General features: G+C 41.9%; 1 protein-coding gene across 1 annotated transcript in view; it reads left to right on the top strand.

The window, feature by feature from the left end:
• gabrb2b (gamma-aminobutyric acid type A receptor subunit beta2b) overlaps positions 1-22161 on the top strand; it is an 85774-nt gene extending 63613 nt beyond the window's left edge. Inside the window, exons 5-6 of the mRNA XM_071337300.1 lie at positions 1186-1268; positions 21974-22161. Of these exons, the coding sequence (XP_071193401.1) occupies positions 1186-1268; positions 21974-22146 (256 nt within the window). The 3' untranslated portion in view covers positions 22147-22161. The remainder of the gene's footprint in view (positions 1-1185; positions 1269-21973) is intronic.
• Positions 22162-24965: the final 2804 nt, after the last annotated feature.

Raw genomic sequence — 24965 nt, 5'->3', positions numbered from 1 at the left:
CGTCAGCTAAATGACTTAAATGTAAATGTAAACACATACAAAATAACAGAAAACCGGTCAGGAACGTGACACTCTCCAACTGGTCCTGGAGAACTACTGGTTGTCAGGGCTTCATTCCAGGCCTTCAGTAACACACCTGATTCAGCTAATTAGTTGACTGAAGACCATAATTATGAAAAATATGAAAAAGTATGAAAAATGTATGCAATCACCTCTGTAACTCATTCTGGATAAGAGCATTTGCTTAAATGACAAATCTTTCTAAAATATAGATAGTGTGGGGCTATTATCAGTAGCTGGCCTGGGAATCCCTGTAGTGAGCTAGTCTGTGATTCACCTCCCAGGTAAAGGAAACTTGTACAGATGGATTATTTTAAGAATCTAGGACGAGGATTAGGTTTGGCCTTTTAATCCTTAAATCCATGGGCTGCACCCACTGATGCAGAATCATGTACGGATTGTTTAGTGGTTCTATAGTCGTGTAGTGCTTATTTATCTGAGATACAGGCTACTGCATAATGAGAGTTGGCTAGAGGAAAAGTGTATATTGAGGCGTGCAGCTGTAGACTTACTCACCTGTTCTATTTACAGTATACACCACTGTAGACCGGTTAGTTCCGCGAAGTCCATTGCTGTTAAATACCAGGTTGTTCGTGTTTTCTTTCTTTGCCACGTGTCTGGGAAACATTGAAAATGAGTTAGCTCTTTATTTAAATTGTCTAATATCTTGCTGGAAGTGCTTCTGCAGCAGTGATATAGCTGCTACACAAGGTGGAGATAATCTAGAGATTTACCCATCGTTGATTTAACTGGGGATCGATATCAGCTCATGGTTATCGTCGACTTCATCACACTATTAACTTTATCTGTGCACTGACAAGATATGAGAGCAATAGATAATGAAGAACCTCCTGACGCTGCTATAAAAAGCCATTAAGTAGCAATATGTGCCCTTGCTTCAAGGATGTAGGTATCTGCGAGACACAGGCACCACATACTGATTGAGATTTTGATTGTAGCTAATAATTAATGTCTTCATGCTACTCGGGCCAGGTTCCTTGGACCTAAAGCTCCACTTAAGAAATGACAGAGTGAAGTTGGGATCCCATCGGCAATACCACCTGAACCTTCAAAATGACATCCTTGGTCTGTACTGACTCTTGACAATGTCTTTTTCACCTTCAGGATCACCACGACAGCAGCTTGTATGATGGACCTGAGACGATATCCACTGGACGAACAAAACTGCACACTGGAGATAGAGAGCTGTGAGTATCTATCTTTCTTTCTTTCTTTCATTTCAACTCAATTACAGTTCATCTGATCTATCTTTCTCGCTTTCAATTCAACTCAATTACATTTCATTTGATCTATCTTTCTCGCTTTCAATTCAACTCAATTACATTTCATTTTATCTATCTTTCTCGCTTTCAATTCAACTCAATTACATTTAATTTGATCTATCTTTCTCGCTTTCAATTCAAGTCAACTCACTTCAATTTTATTTGAATTGATATGAATGGGAAACAATCTGTGCCAAACCAATGGTCTGTACTAGTACTGTACGTATAAGGAATCCACAAAGTTGAAGACACAACTTCAAGTCAGTTACTATAACACAATAATATCTCAAGCATTGAAAACTACTCATGGACATGTACAGTAAATTAATCCTCATGAGGGGAAATTAATAGTGTTTCCTGTCGGCAGATTTGTCAGTGAAACCTAAAGCACCCAATTCAAGAATACTATGTTGCATCACTTCAGAAATTCTGGGATTTCCGCATTACAATGGTGTACAAATATTAAGACAAAAAAAGGTTGCCAAGGTTTACTTTATATGCCGCTTTTTGATAAGTGTATTCCTTTCTCAACAGCTTGGTAAATGCTTTAAGGGCTTTCATTAACTTTTAAGGGGCAGTGCAGTTAAAAACTTGTTTTATATTTTGATGACATTTTCGCACTATGAGGTCGAAATAACACTGGAATTATGAAAATTATAATTATGCCCTTTTTGTGTAAGAGCTGTTTGAAAGAAATGCCTGGAATTTCAGCCTGTTCAGGTGGGATGGAACTTTTGGCCTACGTCATGACATCACTATGTGATCTGATTATAATAGACAAATGACTGTGCATCTGGGTAAGGGGGTGGGCTCTAGACCATCCTATCAGCCAATCTGGGCTGTATATGTAAATATCTCAGGGAAATTAACAAGAACAAATATTTTAGAGTTATTTTCATTAAATAAACACAGTGTTTTATTAGACATACAGTGATTTTAAAAAACAATTACAAAGACTGCATGGGGGCTTTAATACATCTAATTTAGTCATTGACATTAACATTAATCACTTGAATAAATCTAAATAGAAAACAAACGTTTCAATAAAAAATATCCGTTATCATCTTCCCCTCTTCAATGAATCAATTAAGCTACAATTTGAGAGGTCACGCAACACAAAGCATGAGGTCACACAACACAAAAGCATGAGGTCACGCAACACAAAAGCATGAGGTCACGCAACACAAAAGCATGAGGTCACGCAACACCAAAGCATGAGGTCACGCAACACAAAAGCATGAGGTCACGCAACACAAAAGCATGAGTTCACGCAACACAAAAGCATGAGGTCACGCAACACAAAAGCATGAGGTCACGCAACACAAAAGCATGAGGTCACGCAACACAACAGCATGAGGTCACGCAACACCAAAGCATGAGGTCACGCAACACAAAAGCATGAGGTCACGCAACACAAAAGCATGAGGTCACGCAACACAAAAGCATGAGGTCACGCAACACAAAAGCATGAGGTCACGCAACACCAAAGCATGAGGTCACGCAACACCAAAGCATGAGGTCACGCAACACCAAAGCATGAGGTCACGCAACACAAAAGCATGAGGTCACAGCACTACGTTTGCATTATCCTAATTATGGTCTTCATCTTAACAGAACCCAAGAACATTTTGCAACCGTTGTGAACACAAATGGCCTAGTCAAATCTAATTGTGACCTGTTTTGCCTTTGTCGGGTATAGTTTTTGGGGAGGCAAATGTTAGTTCCAGTGTGATCCTGGACATGGCTCAGTGACTGAAGGCATTACAGCCAGGGACAGAGAGCCTCACAGGACACTTAGTTATTCAACATTGAGCTCTTTAACACAAAGCCTCCCCCTTCATTTTAGTGGCTGACTTATTGCTGGGCACAACAGCGACAGTGTGGAGCGAATATGTAATGCATCTCTCCCTGATAAAGTTTTTTAAAAACACCTGAGGCCTCTCCTGTTTCATCTGTGCTGCTGGATTCAAAGATTGTCAAGCTGCAATGTGATGTGGGCTCTGGCTCTGTAGACCCGACACCTTTGTGATCTGATGTGCTGCCTTTCCAACTCGGCAGCCGTCCTGGTCTATCTTGTCTTGATTCCCCTCTTCTCTTTCTCTTTATCTCCCCCCATATTTCTCTCTCTCTCATCTCTCTCTCTCTTGCTCTCGCTCTCTCGCTCTCTTGTCTCTCACTGTCTTTCTCCATCTCTCACTCTCTGTCTGGCTTTTTTTCTAGGGAGCATGACAGGTTCATCGCACCTATCTCCCTTAATACCTCTGAAATATAATTACTAAATCACGCTCAGTTTGTAACCAGCTTTGACAGTAGAAGCAGAACTTTCAAGTGTATTTTATTTTGTGTCAGATTTTCATCAAATTCATCAAATTCAAATTCGTTGTGTAATTGTTTTGGACTAGAACTAAATAGCTGAACCTCATTTAATTAGCATTCTATAAATGCAGAATATGACGTTTTCCAGGAAAGGTTGTTGTTGCTGCATCGTGCTGCAAAGAAAACCCCACCATTTATTATAATTATTCAATTACCATACAAAGAATAATTGATATAACATGAATCATAATGTTCTTGTTTTGTAACTTGTAAAGGTCTGCTGCCTATTGAATAAAACAGAATAGGAGGGAAGAAACATACTCAAAGGGCATGTTGTAAATCCCAATTAAAAGTCCCCTAGGAAGTGGGTGTTGAAATGTGAAATGAGATGCTGATTAAGTAGTATTTTATAATTCAGTCCGGCTTTAAAATCACTCTTGAAAGTTGTAATAGTAGAATGGACAGGAAATTGGGTAGTGCATCATCAGTTCCTCTTGTCATGTTAGTCATTGCATACCTTAGAGAGCTATTTCTAACTTGTCGGGAAATGTCCAGATAAACTAGCCCATGTCAGTGTTTTAGTCCATAGATTTTGTTGTAATTTTTTTGTCCCTCAAATATCATATGAATACACTTTAGATGTATAGAATGTATAGAATGAGCTTTAAAACTGCAACATTTTCTTTGCATCCCATCAAAAAATGTTTAAAATTGCTGGAAATAATCTTGCAAAATGTTCTCCACCAACAAGAGGGGTGTGAACAGTTTGTGTCATGAACAGTGCTTGTGCCCATAGAAATAGACGTGGCGCGTGCGAAGGGGGCGGGGGGCGAGCGGTATGTTCCCCAATGCTGGAAGGGGGGCCCTAGCGAAAAAGTTTGGGAACCCTTGCTCTATACAAAGGCACCAAGGAATAAACGACGTTACCGGGCACCAAGGAATAAAATAAATAGAGTCAAACGTTTCCATTTTTGTCATTTAGCAGACGCTGTTATCCAGAGCAACTTACAGTTAGTGTGTTCATCTTAAGGTAGCTAGGTGGGACAACCACATCATTCATCTTCAGGTAGCTAGGTGGGACAACCACATCATTCATCTTCAGGTAGCTAGGTGGGACAACCACATCATTCATCTTCAGGTAGCTAGGTGGGACAACCACATCATTCATCTTAAGGTAGCTACGTGGGACAACCACATCATTCATCTTCAGGTAGCTAGGTGGGACAACCACATCATTCATCTTCAGGTAGCTAGGTGGGACAACCACATCATTCATCTTAAGGTAGCTAGGTGGGACAACCACATCATTCATCTTAAGGTAGGTTGGAGGGACAACCACATCATTCATCTTCAGGTAGCTAGGTGGGACAACCACATCATTCATCTTAAGGTAGGTTGGAGGGACAACCACATCATTCATCTTAAGGTAGGTTGGAGGGACAACCACATCATTCATCTTAAGGTAGGTTGGAGGGACAACCACATCATTAATCTTTAGGTAGCTAGGTGAGACAACCACATCATTCATCTTAAGGTAGGTTGGAGGGACAACCACATCATTCATCTTCAGGTAGGTTGGAGGGACAACCACATCATTCATCTTAAGGTAGGTTGGAGGGACAACCACATCATTCATCTTAAGGTAGGTTGGAGGGACAACCACATCATTCATCTTCAGGTAGCTAGGTGAGACAACCACATCATTCATCTTAAGGTAGGTTGGAGGGACAACCACATCATTCATCTTCAGGTAGCTAGGTGAGACAACCACATCATTCATCTTAAGGTACGTTGGAGGGGCAACCACATCATTCATCTTAAGGTAGGTTGGAGGGACAACCACATCATTCATCTTCAGGTAGCTAGGTGGGACAACCACATCATTCATCTTAAGGTAGGTTGGAGGGACAACCACATCATTCATCTTAAGGTAGGTTGGAGGGACAACCACATCATTCATCTTCAGGTAGCTAGGTGGGACAACCACATCATTCATCTTAAGGTAGGTTGGAGGGACAACCACATCATTCATCTTAATGTAGGTTGGAGGGACAACCACATCATTCATCTTAAGGTAGGTTGGAGGGACAACCACATCATTCATCTTAATGTAGGTTGGAGGGACAACCACATCATTCATCTTCAGGTAGGTTGGAGGGACAACCACATCATTCATCTTCAGGTAGCTAGGTGAGACAACCACATCATTCATCTTAAGGTAGGTTGGAGGGACAACCACATCATTCATCTTAAGGTAGCTAGGTGGGACAACCACATCATTCATCTTCAGGTAGCTAGGTGGGACAACCACATCATTCATCTTAAGGTAGCTAGGTGGGACAACCACATCATTCATCTTAAGGTAGCTAGGTGGGACAACCACATCATTCATCTTCAGGTAGCTAGGTGGGACAACCACATCATTCATCTTAAGGTAGGTTGGAGGGACAACCACATCATTCATCTTAAGGTAGCTAGGTGGGACAACCACATCATTCATCTTAAGGTAGCTAGGTGGGACAACCACATCATTCATCTTAAGGTAGCTAGGTGGGACAACCACATCATTCATCTTCAGGTAGCTAGGTGGGACAACCACATCATTCATCTTAAGGTAGGTTGGAGGGACAACCACATCATTCATCTTAAGGTAGCTAGGTGGGACAACCACATCATTCATCTTAAGGTAGCTAGGTGGGACAACCCCATCATTCATCTTAAGGTAGCTAGGTGGGACAACCACATCATTCATCTTAAGATAGCTAGGTGGGACAACCACATATCACAGGTATAGAAAGTGCATTTTTCCTCAATAACATAGTTATCAGTAGAGTCAGAGCTCGAGGGAGGGGGGGCTGGTTAAGTGTGTATTTTTTATTTTTATATGAGGTGAAACAGTACTTTATCCTAGTGGCAATAAGGCTGCTGAATGACAATCACTAGCAGGTCCAGTGGGCTGGCCTACACTTGACAATGTAGTTGACAATGTTCTGACGTGTATAATGTGTTTAGTAGTGTACCATTGAATCACCTACTGTAAGAATCGCACTGGTTGTATTTATTGTACACAGAGACGCAAACAACATGTCCCCATGGGGATAATAACGTTATTGTCTTATCTGTCTGTTTTAGGCATGCATGTCTTTGGAATATAGTCTTTCACCTCCATGTAGATGTGTATTTTTCTTTATCCCTGTCAGAGCTGATGTGTTGCTAGTTCAGACGTCTTCTGACAATATGACAAAGTGTCAGATGAAAGCCTTGTCAGGTTCAGAAGGAAGGAGGGAAGAGAGGATAAAGCCCCAGAAAGTTTGGCTGGATAAAAGGAGGCCCCTAGATAGAGTATAAGCCTACAAGCAATAATAACTATTCAACACTTCTGTGTAAATGACTTTAATCATTAGTGTGAGCACTTAATATGCACTATACAATTAGTATGATGCAGTTATTTATTCTCCCCTTCTATAAATTGTTCCAGTTATAAGCCCCTCTGTCTTCATAATAATTTGGTTGTAATGAAATACATCTTTGGAGCGGACTTGTTCCCTCCTGGGAATAGGAGTGTGATGAGATGAGACTTGTGCCCTCAAGGTGGACAGTGGAAGCAGTTATTTTGGATAGTCTGCCTTTCCTCTATGTGGCTCATTGCTGGGCAGGGACACTAATGTGTCATTTAAAGGGAAATGCCTTTTTCATGGAATCATGTGTTAAGTGACTTTTGTTGTCTAACTGCTGTTTTTACATGTCAACACAACAACACAGTATGTCTAGCGGAGTGGCCGTGTGTGGTTACTTTATATTGAAGAACAACTGACCAATGTCACTGCACAGTGCTGGGTGCTACAAAACACCTCCTGTCAAGCTACATTTGTTGTGTTGTTTCTTCCCAGCTTCTCTATAATGTTTGAAAATCTGGGCTGTAGTACAATAGGCCACATAACCTATATCTAGGAAGTGAAAACCTTGGACTGCGTTATTCAACAATGTCAAACTCAAAATGTTATAGTAGTTACATAGTATAGTACATGCTCATGAATTTCACACGCACACAGTACTTCATTAGTAAAGCATACTGTATGGACTAGTCCACTGTATAAATTGTGCTGCCAGATGTATAGAGTATACTTAATTCACACCTACTGTAAAACACTCAGCAAAAAAATAAACGTGCCTTTTTCAGGACTCTGTCTTTCAAAGATAATTCGTAAGGGTTTAAACACTGTTAACCATGCTTGTTCAATGAACCATAAACAATTAATGAACATGCACCTGTGGAACGGTCGTTAAGACACTAACAGCTTATAGATGGTAGGCAATTAAGGTCACAGTTATGAAAACTTAGGACACTAAAGAGTCCTTTCTACTGACTCTGAATACCACCAAAAGAAAGATGTCCAGGGTCCCTGCTCATCTGCGTGAATGTGCCGTAAGCATGCTGCAAGGAGGCATGAGGACAGCAGATGTGCCCGGGCAATAAATTGCAATGTCCGTACTGTGAGATGCCTAAGACAGCGCTACAGGGAGACAGGACGGACAGCTGATCGTCTTCGCAGCGGCAGACCACGTGTAACAAGACCTGCACAGCATCGGTACATCCGAACATCACACCTGCGGCACAGGTACAGGATGGCAACAACAACTGCCCGAGTTACACCAGGAACGCACAATCCCTCCATCAGTGCTCAGACTGTCCGCAATAGGCTGAGAGAGGCTGAACTGAGGGCTTGTAGGCCTGTTTTAACTTCTTATGGCTGCAGGGGCAGTATTGAGTAGCTTGGATGAAAGGTGCACAGAGGTGCCCAGAGTAAACGTCCTGCTCCTCAGTCATAGTTGCTAATATATGCATATTGTTATTGGATAGAAAAGACTCTGAAGTTTCTAAAACTGTTTGAATTATGTCTGTGAGTATAACAGAACTCATATGGCAGGCAAAAACCTGAGAACTTCCACTTCCTGTTTGGATTTTTTCTGAGGCTGGTCAAGTTTCAACCAAGCTCCCATTGAAATTACAGCGAGATATGGATGAGTTTTCACTTCCTACGGCTTCCACTAGATATCAACAGTCAATAGAACTTTGTCTGATGACTCTACTATGAAGGGGGGCCGAAGGAGACAGGAATGAGTAACCACTGCCATGAGGTGACCACGCTTTGACCACGCGCGTTCACGTGAGAGGCAGCTCCGTTCCATCGCTCAACTGAAGTCAATGTAATTCTCCGGTTGGAACGTTATTCAAGATGTATGTTAACAACATTCTAAAGATTGATTCAATACATCGTTTGACATGTTTCTACTGACTGTTACGGAACTTTTGGACATTTCGTCACGTTTAGTGAACACGCTTTGTGACTTTGGAATTGTTTACCAAACGCGCTAACCAAAGTAGCTAATTGGACATAAATAACAGACATTATCGAACAAATCAAGCATTTATTGTGGACCTGGGATTCCTGGGAGTGCATTGTGATGAAGATCATCAAAGGTAAGGGAATATTTATCATGTAATTTCTGGTTTCTGTTGACTCCAACATGGCGGCTAACTTGACTCTTGTTCTGAGCTCCGTCTCAGGTTATTGCATGGTTTGCTTTTTACATAAAGTTTTTTTGAAATCTAACACAGCGGTTGCATTAAGGAGAGGTATATCTATAATTCCATGTGTATAACTTGTATTATCATCTACATTTATAATGAGTATTTCTGTTGAAACGATGTGGCTATGCACTATCAATGGATGTTTTTGGAACTAGTGAATGTAACGCGCCAATGTAAACTCCGATTTTTTTATATAAATATGAACTTTATCAAACAAAACATGCATGTATTGTGTAACATGAAGTCCCATGAGTGTCATCTGATGAAGATCATCAAAGGTTAGTGATTCATTTTAGCAATATTTCAGCTTTTTGTGACTGCTATCTTTCGTTGGAAAAATGGCTGTGCTTATTGTGGTTTGGTGTGACCTAATATAATCGTTTGTAGGGCTTTCGCTGAAAAGCATATTTGAAATCGGACACTTTGGTGGGATTAACAACAAGATTACCTTTAAAATGGTATAAGACACATGTATGTCTGAGGAATTTTAATTATGATTTTTTTTTAATTTGGCGCCCTGCACTTTCACTGGCTGTTGTCATATCGATCCCGTTGCCGGGATTGCAGCCATAAGAAGGCAGGTCCTCACCAGACATCACCGGCAACAACATCACCTATGGGCACAAACCCACCGTTGCTGGACCAGACAGGACTGGCAAAAAGTGCTCTTCACTGACGAGTCACAGTTTTTTCTCACCAGGGGTGATGATCGGATTCACGTTTATCGTTGAAGGAATGAGCGTTACACCGAGGCCTGTACTCTGGAGCGGGATCGATTTGGAGGTGGAGGGTCAGTCATGGTTTGGGGTGGTGTGTCACAGCATCATCGGACTGAGCTTGTTGTCAATGCAGGCAATCTCAACGCTGTGCGTTACAGGGAAGACATCCTCCTCCCTCATGTGGTACCCTTCCTGCAAGCTCATCCTGACATCAACCTCCAGCATGACAATGCCACCATCCATACCGCTTGTTCTGTGCGTGATTTCCTGCAAGACAGGAATATCAGTGTTCTGCCATGGCCAGAGAAGAGCCCGATCTCAATCCCATTGAGCACGTCTGGGACCTGTTGGATCGGAGGCTGAGGGAATTTGCAGATGCCTTGGTGAAAGAGTGGGGTAACATCTCACAGCAAGAACTGGCAAATCTGGTGCAGTCCATGAGGAAGAGATGCACTGCATTACTTAATGCAACTGGTGTCCACACCAGATACTGACTGTTACTTTTGATTCTGACCCCCCCTTTGTTTAGGGACACATTATTCCATTTATTTTAGTCACATGTCTGTGGAACTTGTTCAGTTTATGTCTCAGTTGTTGAATCTTGTTATGTTCATACAAATATTTACACATGTTAAGTGTAGTGAAAATAAACGCAATTGACAGTGAGAGGACGTATCAAAGCAACATTCAGTATATTCCTTATTATTCCGGATAGTGTAGACCCAGACTGTGGGTGGTCAGAGAAAAGAAAGAGGCGTTTTAATAATATATTTTTAAAGAAAAAGTGAGATAATTGCACCATTTTGGAGGACAATTAAGCCACTAGTAGACCCACAATCCAGCCTTATTTCTGTTTATTTTACTAGACAAGTCAGTTAAGAACAAATTCTTATTTACTATGACGGCCTGGGAACAGTGGGTTAACTGCCTTGTTCAGGGGCAGAACGACAGATTTTTACCTTGGAGATTCGATCTAGCAACATTTCGGGTTACTGGTCCAACGCTTTAACCACTAGGCTACCTGCCACCCCAAATGTACGTACTTAATGTTTTTCTTTCTAAGATGGCAAGAGTTGAAGAGATGCCTCATTATTATGGTGATGTTTCGCTGTTGTCAGTGTTGTCACAATGAAACTCTCATCTAAGCTCAAAATTCCACCAAGTAATAGTTACATTTTCTGCACCAGTAGTGCACAACGTACGGAGCGTCACTGCTATCAGATCCTATTTTAGAAACCACAAATGTCCTCTGGGGTCTGAACAGTTTGTACACTGGAGTTTATTCTGTGCCTTAGATCTTCCCATCACAGCTCCTGCAGGTTTGCCAACCAGCTGAACTGAAGACAGCTCGCTGCGCGCTGTCGGACTTTAGAGACACTTTTAATTGGACACCAGGAATAAGATTAAAGTAACTTTGAACCGTGGGTATCAAACATTCATTTTAGTTATTATTTTAGAGGAGCCTCTCAAGCACATGCAGGGGAAAAAGCATCAGTTGTTTGAGACTCTGACTCTGAATTTCCTGTGCTCACTCCAGTTAAATTTGAAAAGAGCAGCAGACCTTCCCATGCATTGTTAAGTCTGAAACTTGGCTCTTATGTTCCCCGGTGTAGCCCTTTGATGGCATTTCTGAGACTCTCTCTGACTCAATGTATACTTTACAGACTTCAATTAGGCTTGGCCTCTGCTTTTGGTTTACTCTTCATTTAAGTTTGATGATGGTGTATTCATGTATGAACCAAGGGATGTGTGTAACTCCTAGCATAAATCAAGTTTTAATTTGTTAGAAGCCACAGTTTTCCCATGAACCCTAACTGGAAATCCATCTGCGTAACTCGATAGGATTACATTATTTACACAGTTTCCAAGTGAAGCGCACCTCTCAAGTTAGTATTTGGCCCTAAGAGAGCAAACCTCCAGGATTCACTTGTCAATTTGCTAAAATTCAACACAATCTAACACTCAATTCGTGCAAATATGTACAAAAAGTATTTCAGCAGATTTAGTGTGTTTTTGCTCATTTTTGGTGTGGCTTAATTAGTAGGAAACGACAAAATTTTTGGTGCGACTTAATTCATAGGAACATTCTTTTTGAGGAGGCAAACTTCGGAATTAAAAAAAATATATATTAGAACAATGCATGATGGGCAATGGTGTTCTACACTGCCTTTTTTGTGTCCCACATTTATTCATATAAAAAAACAAACGTGTTAACAACCCAATATTGTTAATCCACCAGGTTGTCACCAAAATAATTATAATATTATAGTAGCCTTACATTTTTGGGGATTTTATTAATGCCAATACTGTTTTCTATGCTTGTTTTCACTTACTACTTTGGGATACTGGTGCACTTGTATTCAGAAAGGCCCATTTTTCATGTAGGCAACAATAGGCCTACACGATTTTCTTCATAACGCATTTCATATTTCATGGAGCCTACATTACAACATTTTCTTCATAATGCATTTAATAAAAGGCAATGACAAATTTGATGAGGGTTGCCAGATTTGTTTTGTTGGTATTGATGAAGGTATTTGATTGGGGAATGGTGATGCATCTTTATGATGGGAAATTATAATACACACCATAATACACAAACACTTACACACATATACACACACTCACTTTGTTTGTTCTCATATTATAGCCAACTCTTTTGTATGAATTATTTTTAATAAAATATGTGTTATGTATTCATTATCTTTAACTGGTTAAATGTTTGTAGTTTGCATGTTTCAGTAGTGATTAACATGGTTAAATAGTCATAAATCTCTGCTTGATTTAGCTTTTGGTATATTTGGCATTTTTATACATATTCTGTATTTCCACTGAAGAAAGCCATAATTAATCAACACACTATTGTAAATAAATGGACTCTACCTGTTATAAAAATGGAAATTGCTCTCCGTAAATAAATGGTGAGAAATGTTCGGTCTGAAACCATGTGTTTTACAGCCCTGTAATAACGATACAAGTTATATCACCTTAAAAGGGGTTTATTTACATCCTCTGGGGTATAACATGTTGGGCAAAGTGGTTTAAGAGAGTCTGACATACAATCCCTAACTTGAGTTCAGTCTTCGCCAATGAGAAACAAGAGGGGCCTAGCTTTGTCCTTCATGAGTGTGAAAGGCCTCAATTCTAGGCCGTAGAAAATCCTCCATCCATCTCATTAGATCAGAACAGATCAACAGTGATTCATATTACTGGTTTGCATGCTAAAAAAGGATAGTTGTGTTTTGCTGCATAACACACTTCCATTATTTGTCTACCCATATGATGTGGATCATTGTCAGGTTATTAGATGTATAAGCTTCCGCAACAACAGAACACCATGGTTGTAATAACACTTTAAACAGGTCGTTTGTAAATGTGTAGAATGTGTTTGTTTTGGGTCCACACTGGTAAGTTAACTTATGTAAATTAGACAGTCACAGAGTATTTTCTTCTGAATAACTGGTCAGGGCATACCACTTTCCATTCAGCTTCCGGCAACTTGGATGTAAGGCTTGTAGGGACTACTTCTATCCGTCACGCCCATTATTGCTTACCCATTGTTCACTAGATAAATCAATGTACTTACACCCAACACAATGTTGGAAAACAGAATGCTTTCAACCACTAGATATCATAACTAGACGTGAGCTGGAGGTGGTCCCAACGCTGCCACCAATGTAGCAGAAGAAAGTGAAAGCTGCAACAGGGACTCTAACCAGGGCTCATACGTGGCAAAGTGAGCTCTAACGGACGTGGTCATGAAAACCTAGTAGGCCTCGGGCAGAATCAGTAGGCCTATAATGCTGGCATATGCCTTGTTACAATAGCCTAAGTATATAGCATGATTGACACGACCTTAATAATCATCATGAAACGGCCTTGGTAGTGCCATAAGTGTAAGCCAACATATAATTAATTATTTTAAATTAATCCTGTTTAACTGCATTGATATGGATTAATTGGTCATAGTCCAGTCTCATTATATCTGTTTCCCCACATTTATTGATGAATTCATTTCCCACCATGAAAAGGTGTTCCATTCCCCAATCAAATATCTTCATTGATACCACACACGCACAAAAAACACAGTGTCACGGATCCCTCTGGAACGTTCATTGCGCACACCTGGCCCCTATTCCCACTGATTGTGTTTGTATATATAGTCGGAGGTTTACATACACCTTAGCCAAATACATTTAAACTCAGTTTATCACAATTCCTGACATTTAATCCTAGTAAAAAATCCCTGTTTTAGGTCAGTTAGGATCACCACTTTATTTTAAGAATGTGAAATGTCAGAATAATAGTAGAGAGAATGATTTATTTCAGCTTTTATTTCTTTCATCACATTCCCAGTGGGTCAGAAGTTTACGTGCACTGAATTAGTATTTGGTAGCATTGCCTTTAAATGGTTTAAGTTGGGTCAAACGTTTCAGGTAGCCTTCCACAAGCTTCCTCCAATAAGTTGGGTGAATATTGGCCCATTCCTCCTGACAGAGCTGGTGTAACTGAGTCAGGTTTGTTGGCCTCCTTGCTCACACATGCATTTTCAGTTCTGTCCACGTATTTTGTTTTTCTATAGGATTGAGGTCAGAGCTTGGGTTCAGGGCCACTCCAATACCTTGACTTTGTTGTCCTTAAGCCATTTTGACACAACGTTGGAAGTATGCTTGGGGTCAATGTCCATTTGGAAGACCCATTTGAGACCAAGCGTTAACTTCCTGACTGATGTCTTGAGATGTTGCTTCAATATATCCACATAAGTTTCCTCCCTCATGATGCCATCTATTTTGTGAAGTGCACCAGTCCCTCCTGCAGCAAAGCACCACCACAATATGATGCTGCAACCACCATGCTTCACGGTTGGGATGGTGTTCTCCGGCTTGCAAACCTCCCCCTTTTTCATCCAAACATAACGATGGTCATTATGGCCAAACAGTTATTTTTTTGTTTCATCAGACCAGAGGACATTTCTCCAAAAGGTACGATCTTTGCCCCCATGTGCGTTGCAAAACGTAGTCTGGCTTTTTTTATGGCGGTTTTGGAGCAGTGGTTTTTTCATGGCTGAGCGGCCTTTCAGCTCATGTCGATATAGGACTTGTTTTACTGTGGATATAGATACTTTTGTACCTGTTTTCTCCAGCATCTTCACAAGATTGATTTGCACTTTTCGCACCAAAGTACGTTCATCTCTAGGAGACAGAACACGTGTCCTTCCTGAGCGGTATGACTGCTGCGTGGTCCCATGGTGTTTATACTTGCGTACTATTGTTTGTGCAAATGAACGTGGTACCTTCAGGCATTTGGAAATTGCTCGAAAGGATGAACCAGATCTGTGGAGGTCTACAGTTTCTTTCTGAGGTCTTGGCTGTATTCTTTTGAAGAGGCACTGAGTTTGAAGGTAGGCCTTGAAATACATCCACAGGTACACCTCCAATTGACTCAAATGATGTCAATTAGCCTATCAGCAGCTTCTAAAGCCATGACATCTTTTTTTTGAATTTTCCAAGTTGTATAAAGGCACAGTCAACTTAGTGTATGTAAACTTCTGACCCACTGGAATTGTGAAATAATCTGTCTCTAAACAATTGTTGTAAAAATTACTCGTGTCATGCACAAAGTAGATGTCCAAACCGACTTGCCAAAACTATAGTTTGTTAACAAGAAGTTTGTGGAGTGATTGAAAAACGAGTTTTAATGACTCCAACCTAAGTGTATGTAAACTTCCGACTTCACCATGGTCTTGTCGATTATTGTTCAAATCAAATCAAAGTTTATTTGTCGAATACAACAGGTGTGGACCTTACAGTGAAATGCTTACTTACAGGCTCTAACCAATAGTGCAAAAAAGGTATTAGGTGAACAATAGGTAGGTAAAGAAATAAAACAACAGTAAAAAGACAGGCTATATACAGTAGCGAGGCTATAAAAGTAGCGAGGCTACATACAGACACCGGTTAGTCAGGCTGATTGAGGTAGTATGTACATGTAAGTATGGTTAAAGTGACTATGCATATATGATGAACAGAGAGTAGCAGTAGCGTAAAAGAGGGGTTGGCAGGTGATGGGTGGGACACAATGCAGATTCCCCGGTTAGCCAATGTGCGGGAGCACTGGGTTGTCGGCCCAATTGAGGTAGTATGTACATGAATGTATAGTTAAAGTGACTATGCATATATGATAAACAGAGAGTAGCAGCAGCGTAAAAAGAGGCGTTGGGGGGGACACAATGCAAATAGTCCGGGTAGCCATTTGATTACCTGTTCAGGAGTCTTATGGCTTGGGGGTAAAAACTGTTGAGAGGCCTTTTTGTCCTAGACTTGGCACTTTGGTACCGCTTGCCATGTGGTAGTAGAGAGAACACTCTATGACTGGGGTGGCTGGAGCCTTCCTCTGACACCGCCTGGTGTAGAGGTCCTGGATGGCAGGCAGCTTAGCCCCGGTGATGTACTGGGCCGTACGCACTACCCTCTGTAGTGCCTTGCGGTCAGAGACCGAGCAATTGCCGTACCAGGCAGTGATGCAACCAGTCAGGATGCTCTCAATGTTGCAGCTGTAGAACCTTTTTGAGGATCTCAGGACCCATGCCAAATCTTTTTAGTTTCCTGAGGGGGAATAGGCTTTGTCGTGCCCTCTTCACAACTGTCTTGGTGTGTTTGGACCATTCTAGTTTGTTGTTGATGTGGACACCAAGGAACTTGAAGCTCTCAACCTGCTCCACTACAGCCCCGTCGATGAGAATGGGGGCGTGCTCGTTCCTCCTTTTCCTGTAGTCCACAATCATCTCCACCCGGCCAGGTCTCTGACCTCCTCCCTATAGGCTGTCTCGTCATTGTCGGTGATCAGGCCTACTGTTATGTTGTCTGCAAACTTAATGATGGTGGTGTGCCTGGCCATGCAGTCGTGGGTAAACAGGGTGTACAGGAGGGGACTGAGCACACACCCCTGGGGAGCTCCAGTGATGAGGATCAGCGTGGCAGATGTGTTGCTACCTACCCTCACCATCTGGGGGTGGCCTGTCAGCAAGTCCAGGATCCATTTGCAGAAGGAGGTGTTTAGTCCCAGGATCCTTAGTTTAGTGATGAGCTTTGAGGGTACTATGGTGTTGAACGCTGAGCTGTAGTCAATGAATAGCATTCTCACATAAGTGTTCCTTTTGTCCAGGTGGGAAAGGGCAGTGTGGAGTGCAATAGAGTTTGCATCATCTGTGGATCTGTTTGGGCGGTATGCAAATTGGAGTGGGTCTAGAGTTTCTGGGATAATGGTGTTGATGTGAGCCATTACCAACCTTTCAAAGCACTTCATGGCTACGGACGTGTTGCCTTTGTGTTCTTGGGCACGGGGACTATGGTGGTCTGCTTGAAACATGTTGGTATTACAGACTCAATCAGGGTCATGTTGAAAATGTCAGTGAAGACACCTGTCAGTTGGTCAGCACATGCCCGGAGCACACGTCCTGGTAATCCGTCTGTTCCCGCAGCCTTGTGTATGTTGACCTGTTTAAAGGTCTTACTCACATCGGCTACGGAGAGCGTGATCACACAGTCGTCCGGAACAGCTGATGCTCTCATGCATGCCTCAGTGTTGCTTGCCTCAAGGCGAGCATCGAAATGATTTAGCTCGTCTGGTAGGCTCGTGTCACTGGGCAGCACGCAGCTGTGCTTCCCTTTGTAGTCTGTAATAGTTTGCAAGCCCTGCCACATAAGACGAGTGTCGGAGCCGGTGTAGTATGATTCAATCTTAGCACAGTATTGACGCTTTGCCTGTTTGATTGTTCGTCGCAGGGCATAGCAGGATTTCTTGTAAGCTTCCGGGTTAGAGTCCCGCACCTTGAAAGCGGCAGCTCTACCCTTTAGCTCAGTGCGAATGTTGCCTGTAATCCATGGCTTCTGGTTGGGGTATGTACGTACAGTCACTGTGGGGACGACGTCCTCGATGCACTTATTGATAAAGCCAGTGACTGATGTGGTGTACTCCTCAATGCCATCGGTAGAATCCCGGAACATGTTCCAGTCTGTGATAGCAAAACAGTCCTGTAGTTTAGCATCTGCTTCATCTGACGACTTTTTTATAGAACGAGTCACTGGTGCTTCCTGCTTTAATTTTTGCTTGTAAGCAGGAATGTTACTATATCTGTTGGTGCGTATGAGTACCTGTGTGTATTTTCACATGAGTTAATTCACACAAAAACGCACAATGTCTGTTGAAATACTTTCTGTACATATTTAGTGTGAGATTGTGTTGTTCAATTCTAATCCAGTCAGAGACATATTTGAATGTCTGGTTTCAGCCCAAATGTTGTTTGAAGTCAAGTTACAGTATATTATGATGAGTGAAGTCTCCCACCACACTCTTTCAAAGGTCTCCCTTAGAACAATAAAACATATAAATTCTGAATTTATTTTATAAGCTTTATAAAATGCCTCTAGTCAGATGGGCCTATTATGCTATCTCTAACAATGTTATCAAGATAAATTTGATGTATTTTTACTGACAAAGCTCCCAAACCCGTGAGTCTATGGGAAGATACTTTGTGTTAGCTTAGCATAGCCATCTATCCTTTAAGACAGGGGTGGGCAACTCCAGTCCTCGATGGCCTGATTGGTGTCCCAGTTTTGCTCCAGCTAACACACCTGACTCCAATAATCACCTAATGATGATCTTCAGTTTAGAATGCAATTTGATTAATCAGCTGTGTTTGCTAGGGATGGAGAAAAAGTGTGACACCAATCAGGCCCTCGAGGACTGGAGTTGCCCACCCCTGCCTTAAGAGTTCAAATTAAAGTCAACCAGGGACAAGGGAGACCCAGCCTATGTACAAAGGCAGGGCGTTTTCTCCTCAGTCCTCTTCTCTCTCTCTCCTCTCTCTCTCCCTCCTTCCTTCCAGTTCTTGTGCATCACTGATTCTGCATGGGGATCCAATCAAGCCAAATGCAGTGATGAAAAAGCTATGACAGTAAATGGAGGCAAAATATAATTTGCAAAGTCGGGCTCAATGGAGTTAAGTGGATCAGAGAAGCCCAACCAACCAAGCAGCGACCTGATATCGCCATCTCTATAGCAGGGGTTGGAAGGATGTTTATCGCGTAGGCTCTATGATAATAACGCATTGGTTATTGTAAATGAACTTTGATTTCAGAATTGCGATCTGCAACTTAACGATATATCACAAAAAAACAAATAGCTTTTAACAGCCTCTTCGAAATAACTTCAATGAAACACATACTGTATCATCATGATGTCGTGTCTGACTATGATTCAATTGTATGACATGCTATTTTATCAAATCCATTACCTAACGTTTAATTGATTTCATGATTGAAATAAACCATGTAACAATTAAACCATTAATAGAGCGGTTATCTCCCGATTCCACTCTCTTAAAGATCTGAAGATCTTTTATATCAATAGTAGTCAATTATTAATCGCCACCTCGATCGGTCTCATTCTGATTGTCGTAAGTACTTGGTTATCTACACGAACCCTTGATAATAAATTGAATCATCAATACACAAATTGGCTTAATTATTTATTTACTAAATACCTAATTAATCACACAGAATAACATATATGTACACAGGATAGATCACACATCGATTACTAATCATGTCATGAAAAGCCCCTAGTAGGCTAACCCGATATGACAGCTGGTTACACAAAGGAAGGGGGTTGGGTTTGAATGAAAGAGCGAGAAGACTGAGGGACAAAGGGATTGGGTCTCTATCGGACCTTGAGAAGCTATGCTACCGCAAATACAGAATCGTATGCATTCTAATAACTGCCCATTCAGAAAAGGAAAATGCAAGATATATATATTTACTCTGAGCTGTGCTTCGATAGATGGGTCGAAGATGGAAGACTGGTTTACCCAGCAGAGATTGCCATTGTCCTTTGAAGAATCTTTCTGGTCGTAATATTGTAGAGCGGATACGTTGTAGCACCCTGTCGCTCTTCTGAGATTGTCTGTCCTTTCCTAGGCCACGTACGTTTACAGCTGCAGCTGATACGTCGACGTCTCAGGATGTATCACCTCTTTAGTGAATAATAGTTCAAAGTTCATACTAAGTTGACATAATCAGCTCGTGCTGTATTCTGGCTGGTTTAGTCGAAGTTCACCATTCCAGTGTGGTGATCGTCACCTCCAGTGTTGAAATTCACCCTTTTAAACGTTAGGACAGCAGTCCTAACATTTCTGGAACTAAATGTTAATTTCGTTTGGTTGTAGTTGAAATTAGCCCTTTTAAACGTATGGACACCAGTCCTTACGTCATCGGGAACTAAGTTTGACTTCTGTCAAAGGGCTTTTGTACTGGGGGAGAGAAGGGCGTGTTTCATAGTTCTCAACCACTGTCTGTTCACTTGGGCGTGGCCACTGAGTGGGTCTACGTTTTACTATGAAACACTTATCTTATTTAGGAGGCTAAGATTACAATCTTTTCACAAATAGTTTCATATTTAAACATTTAAATTGCATAACAATTCCATGTGAATCTGATAACTAGAATGTGTAGACTTTCCAAGATACAATTTATGTTATCCTATCATCAGTAATCATGTCTCAGACGCCAACTGATCTGGTATGATATTCTTTAAGTACCAACGGACACTTTCAACTGGTTGAGAAAGGGAAATATATATCCATTCCCCAACCTTTTGATGTTACCATACTCTCTCTATGTTAACAAAGGGCTTTCCAAGAGTCCATTCTGTAGAGTGGAGAGTAAAGAGGGAAAGGTATTTATGGGGGTGTCATAAACCTCACCCAACAGGGCAATGTCATGAGGAGAGGGAGCAGAGGAGAGGATAGGTAGGAGAATAGAGGTAGGAGAGGGAGGAGATGAGAGGGGGAGAGGAGGACAGGGAGGAGAGGAGAGGGAGGAGAGGAGAGTGGCAGAGGAGAGGGGGAGAAGAGAGGGAGGAGAGGGGGTGAGGGAGGAGAGGAGAGGAGAGGGAGAAGAGGAGAGGGAGGAGAGGAGAGGAGGAGAGGAGAGGGGGAGAAGAGAGGAGAGAGAGGAGAGGGTGAGAGGATAGAGGAAGAGAAAGGGAAGGCCTGCGTGGGACTAATCAATGAGCCAGTGGGAGAGTTTCTGAATAGTCCTGTCAAATATTACTCAGCCCTGAGGTCCACCCGCACCCGCACGTGCACACCACACGCACCACGCTCTCACACATACATATTCATGTGAATAGATACACACACATGCACGCACACAAACATTCACACATATGCAGGCATGCAGACACACAGTCACACAAATACACACACACAAATTCATAAACACACACGCAGATTTTGATTACCAATCATTATGAGGAGGAAGTGTTTTTAATGTTTGATTAGGAGAGAGACAAGAGAAAAACACCTTATTCATTTCTCATTCATGAACCTGCGATTTGGAGTGTTGCAGAACCCTCCATTTCTGTCTCTTGTCTCTGTTATAATGCGTGCACACAGTTCCCTAGAGTCAGCCGAATTGACCACTGCATTGGCCTAGGCAGGCAGGAAGTGGATTATTCAAGGACCAGTTTCATGGTCTGATGGAGAGAAAAAACATTATTGGGATTCTATAAGATGTTACTCAATAGTTTATATGCGTGAGTCCACTGGCTGGCTGCTAATTTCTGTACTAGTTTTAGTTGAGTAAGCACTGAGGCAGAGAAAATAACATTGTTTTATATGAGTATTTATGCTCAGTTAAAAAAATGATATTCTCATTGTGGTCAAAAGTTGACTTCATATTGTGGTTGTTTTGTTTAAATCTTCTCTATTGAAATCTACTCGGATCCAAGTGGCAGACATGTTAGGTTGACGCTACAGTATTTACAATGCTTCTGATTTAATCAACACATTCTTTGTGTGCCTTATATGATGATTATGTGCCCACAATTGTATATGTTGAACTTAATAATCCTTGGAGACACATACACGTTCATTATATTTCTGACTGGCTGTGTGCCCTTGTGTTCTCCATCAAATGCCCTGCCTCCTCTCTCATCCTCAGATGGGTACACCACTGATGACATAGAGTTCTACTGGCGAGGAGGTCATAACGCTGTGACGGGGGTGGAGAGAATAGAACTTCCTCAGTTCTCCATCGTGGACCACAAACTCATCTCTAAGAATGTCGTCTTCTCTACAGGTGATGTCTTATGCACCAACTGGCCCCTATATTAAGCTTCTCTCTCCCATGTACTCATCATTATAGCTAAGTACAGATACAAAGGTTGCAGAGTAGACAAAAAAAAGTGCTTCTGTGACAAGGTTATCCTTGGCCAGTTTCTGAGTAGGAGCTCTCATGTCATTTTCCAGAAAATGCCGTGTTACATCAGTCTAGCAGGTTTTCTGTCATGACCCAGGCTGAGCTAGAGCCCCTCGCTGTGCAGTGCAGGGACCATGGGGCTGACTAAGGGCCTGGCTGGTAAATTGCATCCATTTATAGGTCAGTTAGATGCTCTGACATTGGGGCTCCTCTGACAATCTGGCACATGCATGCCGTTTCCAGGACATTACCCCCATAGGGGGAGAGCGAGGTTCTTATTAAGGTGGAAGAGTAATGTAGGGTTGCGAGAGAGAGGCGAAGGGTGACCCTGTGGTGTTTCCGGAATGATTCTGGGATGTTCCTGCTTTAGCCGAACTGGCACAGGCCCCACAGGCAAAATGGAGGCCACCCCCTTCTCAGAAATGGAGCATGCTCATGACTTATTTAAAAAAGAAACATTGTTTTATTGAATTATTTATTCATAATCTACATTATTTTTATTTTCATGAATTTGTTATGCAAGCAGGCAATAGGACAGTGGAAGTGAATGTAGAGGTTCGGGGAAACTACTTTATTGAATGGGAGCAGTACAATGACACAGAGTGAGTCAAACAATTGCAGCTTGTCCTGTGCCTTATGAAGCTCATGTGTCCCCATGAACTGGTAAACCCAATGTTTTCTGATGCATAAAGAATGTATAGTAGTTACAGCTCATCCCTTTCTTTATGGGCTGTGACTGCACTGCTTAGGCATTGAGGATGGGGGATTCCCATTTTCTACAGCAGCCTGCTGAGACCAGTAAGGGCTGACCCTCAGATTACACGGAGAAGCACACATCAGCAGAAATGGTTGGCATTTATCAAATACACCCCCACCCCCCAATGTTGTGGTAAAGACCAACAAATGCCCTTGTTGCTTTATTAACCAGACAGTAACCTTAACACCCCCACTGTTTCATTAGTCCTTTAGGAAACCCTCCCTGCATCTCTTTTTGCCGTGCGCCGCACACTAAACTCACTGAAAATCTTTAACTAACGGCAACGTCAAAACTAACTGTGAACTACTCACTGGAGATGTGTGCCGGAGGCGGTTTTATACCCACTCTGTAATACATTCACATTCTCTTCCTACTCCTCTTGCACCTTCTGTTTAGCTTTTCCTCAGCTCCTTATACCCTGGGTCCTTCTTGATGTCAGCTCTAACGGTCCCCCTCGCCTGCCATTGTACTAGAATAATACAACCTAACCAAAATACATCCCAATCCCAAAGGACACAATATATGAGCGTGTTCAAGCAATGCTGCCATACAGCGGCCTGCTGGGTTTATTTCAAATAAAGCCTAGATAATAAAAAATGTAGTGCTCTCCTAGGCAGGCAAAGAAGCCCTCTCTTCATACATTCAGAGATAGTCATAACCCTGATAATGCAAGAGAACGCTGATGCCACAGAGTTAGAACCAGAACAAGTATTCTTTCTGTTGAGTATTTCCCCGACAGATATCTTGGAAAGGACAACAGGTAGTGGGACCCTTCAGGCAGCCTTTGTCAGGCATACTGTAGGCTGTCAATCAAATTCTGTAGTGATAGCCTCTGGATGCAAACGACAAATCAAATCAAATTACATGTTATTGGTCACATACACATGTTTAGCAGGTGTTATTGCAGGTATGACAAAATGCTTGTGTTTCTCGCTCCAACAGTGCAGTAATATCAAACAATTTCACAACAATACACACAATACACACCAATCTAAGTAAAGGAATGGAATTAAGAATATATAAATATATGGACGAGCAATGTCAGAGCAGCATAGACTAAGATACAGTAGAATAGAATAGAATACAGTATATACAAATGAGATGAGTAATGCAAAATATGTAAACATTATTATAGTGACTAGTGTTCCATTTATTAAAGTGTCCAGTGATTTCAAGTCTGTGGATATAGGCAGCAGCCTCTAATGTGCTAGTAATGGCTATTTAACAGTCTGATGGCCTTGAGATAGAAGCTGTTTTTCTGCCTCTCGGTCCCAGCTTTGATGCACCTGTACTGACCTCGCCTTCTGGATGATAGCCGGGTGAACAGGCAGTGGCTCGGGTGGTTGTTGTTCTTCCTGTGACATCGGGTGCTGTACTACTACTACAACTATACAACTTATTATTATTTGACCATGCTGGTCATTTATGAACATTTGAACATCTTGGCCATGTTCTGTTATAATCTCCACCCGCCACAGCCAGAAGAGGACTGGCCACCCCTCATAGCCTGGTTCCTCTCTAGGTTTCTTCCTAGGTTTTGGCCTTTCTAGGGAGTTTTTCCTAGCCACCGTGCTTCTACACCTGCATTGCTTGCTGTTTGGGGTTTTAGGCTGGGTTTCTGTACAGCACTTTGATATATCAGCTGATGTAAGAAGGGCTATATAAATACATTTGATTTGATTTGATCTGTAGGTGTCCTGGAGGGCAGGTAGTTTGCCCCCGGTGATGCGTTGGGCAGACCGCACCCCCCTCTGGAGAGCCCTGCGGTTGCGGGCGGTGCAGTTGCCGTACCAGGCGGTGATATAGCCCGACAGGATGCTCTCAATTGTGCATCTGTAAAAGTTTGTGAAGGTTTTATGTGACAAGCCAAATTTCTTCAGCCTCCTGAGGTTGAAAAGGCACTGTTGCGCCTTCTTCATCACACTGTCTGTTTGTCAGTGATGTGTACGCCAAGAAACTTGAAGCTTTCCTCCATCT

This window comes from Salvelinus alpinus, chromosome 13 (assembly GCF_045679555.1).
Source record: "Salvelinus alpinus chromosome 13, SLU_Salpinus.1, whole genome shotgun sequence".
Classification (NCBI taxonomy): domain Eukaryota; kingdom Metazoa; phylum Chordata; class Actinopteri; order Salmoniformes; family Salmonidae; genus Salvelinus; species Salvelinus alpinus.
This window is presented reverse-complemented; position numbering and strand designations above follow the sequence as displayed.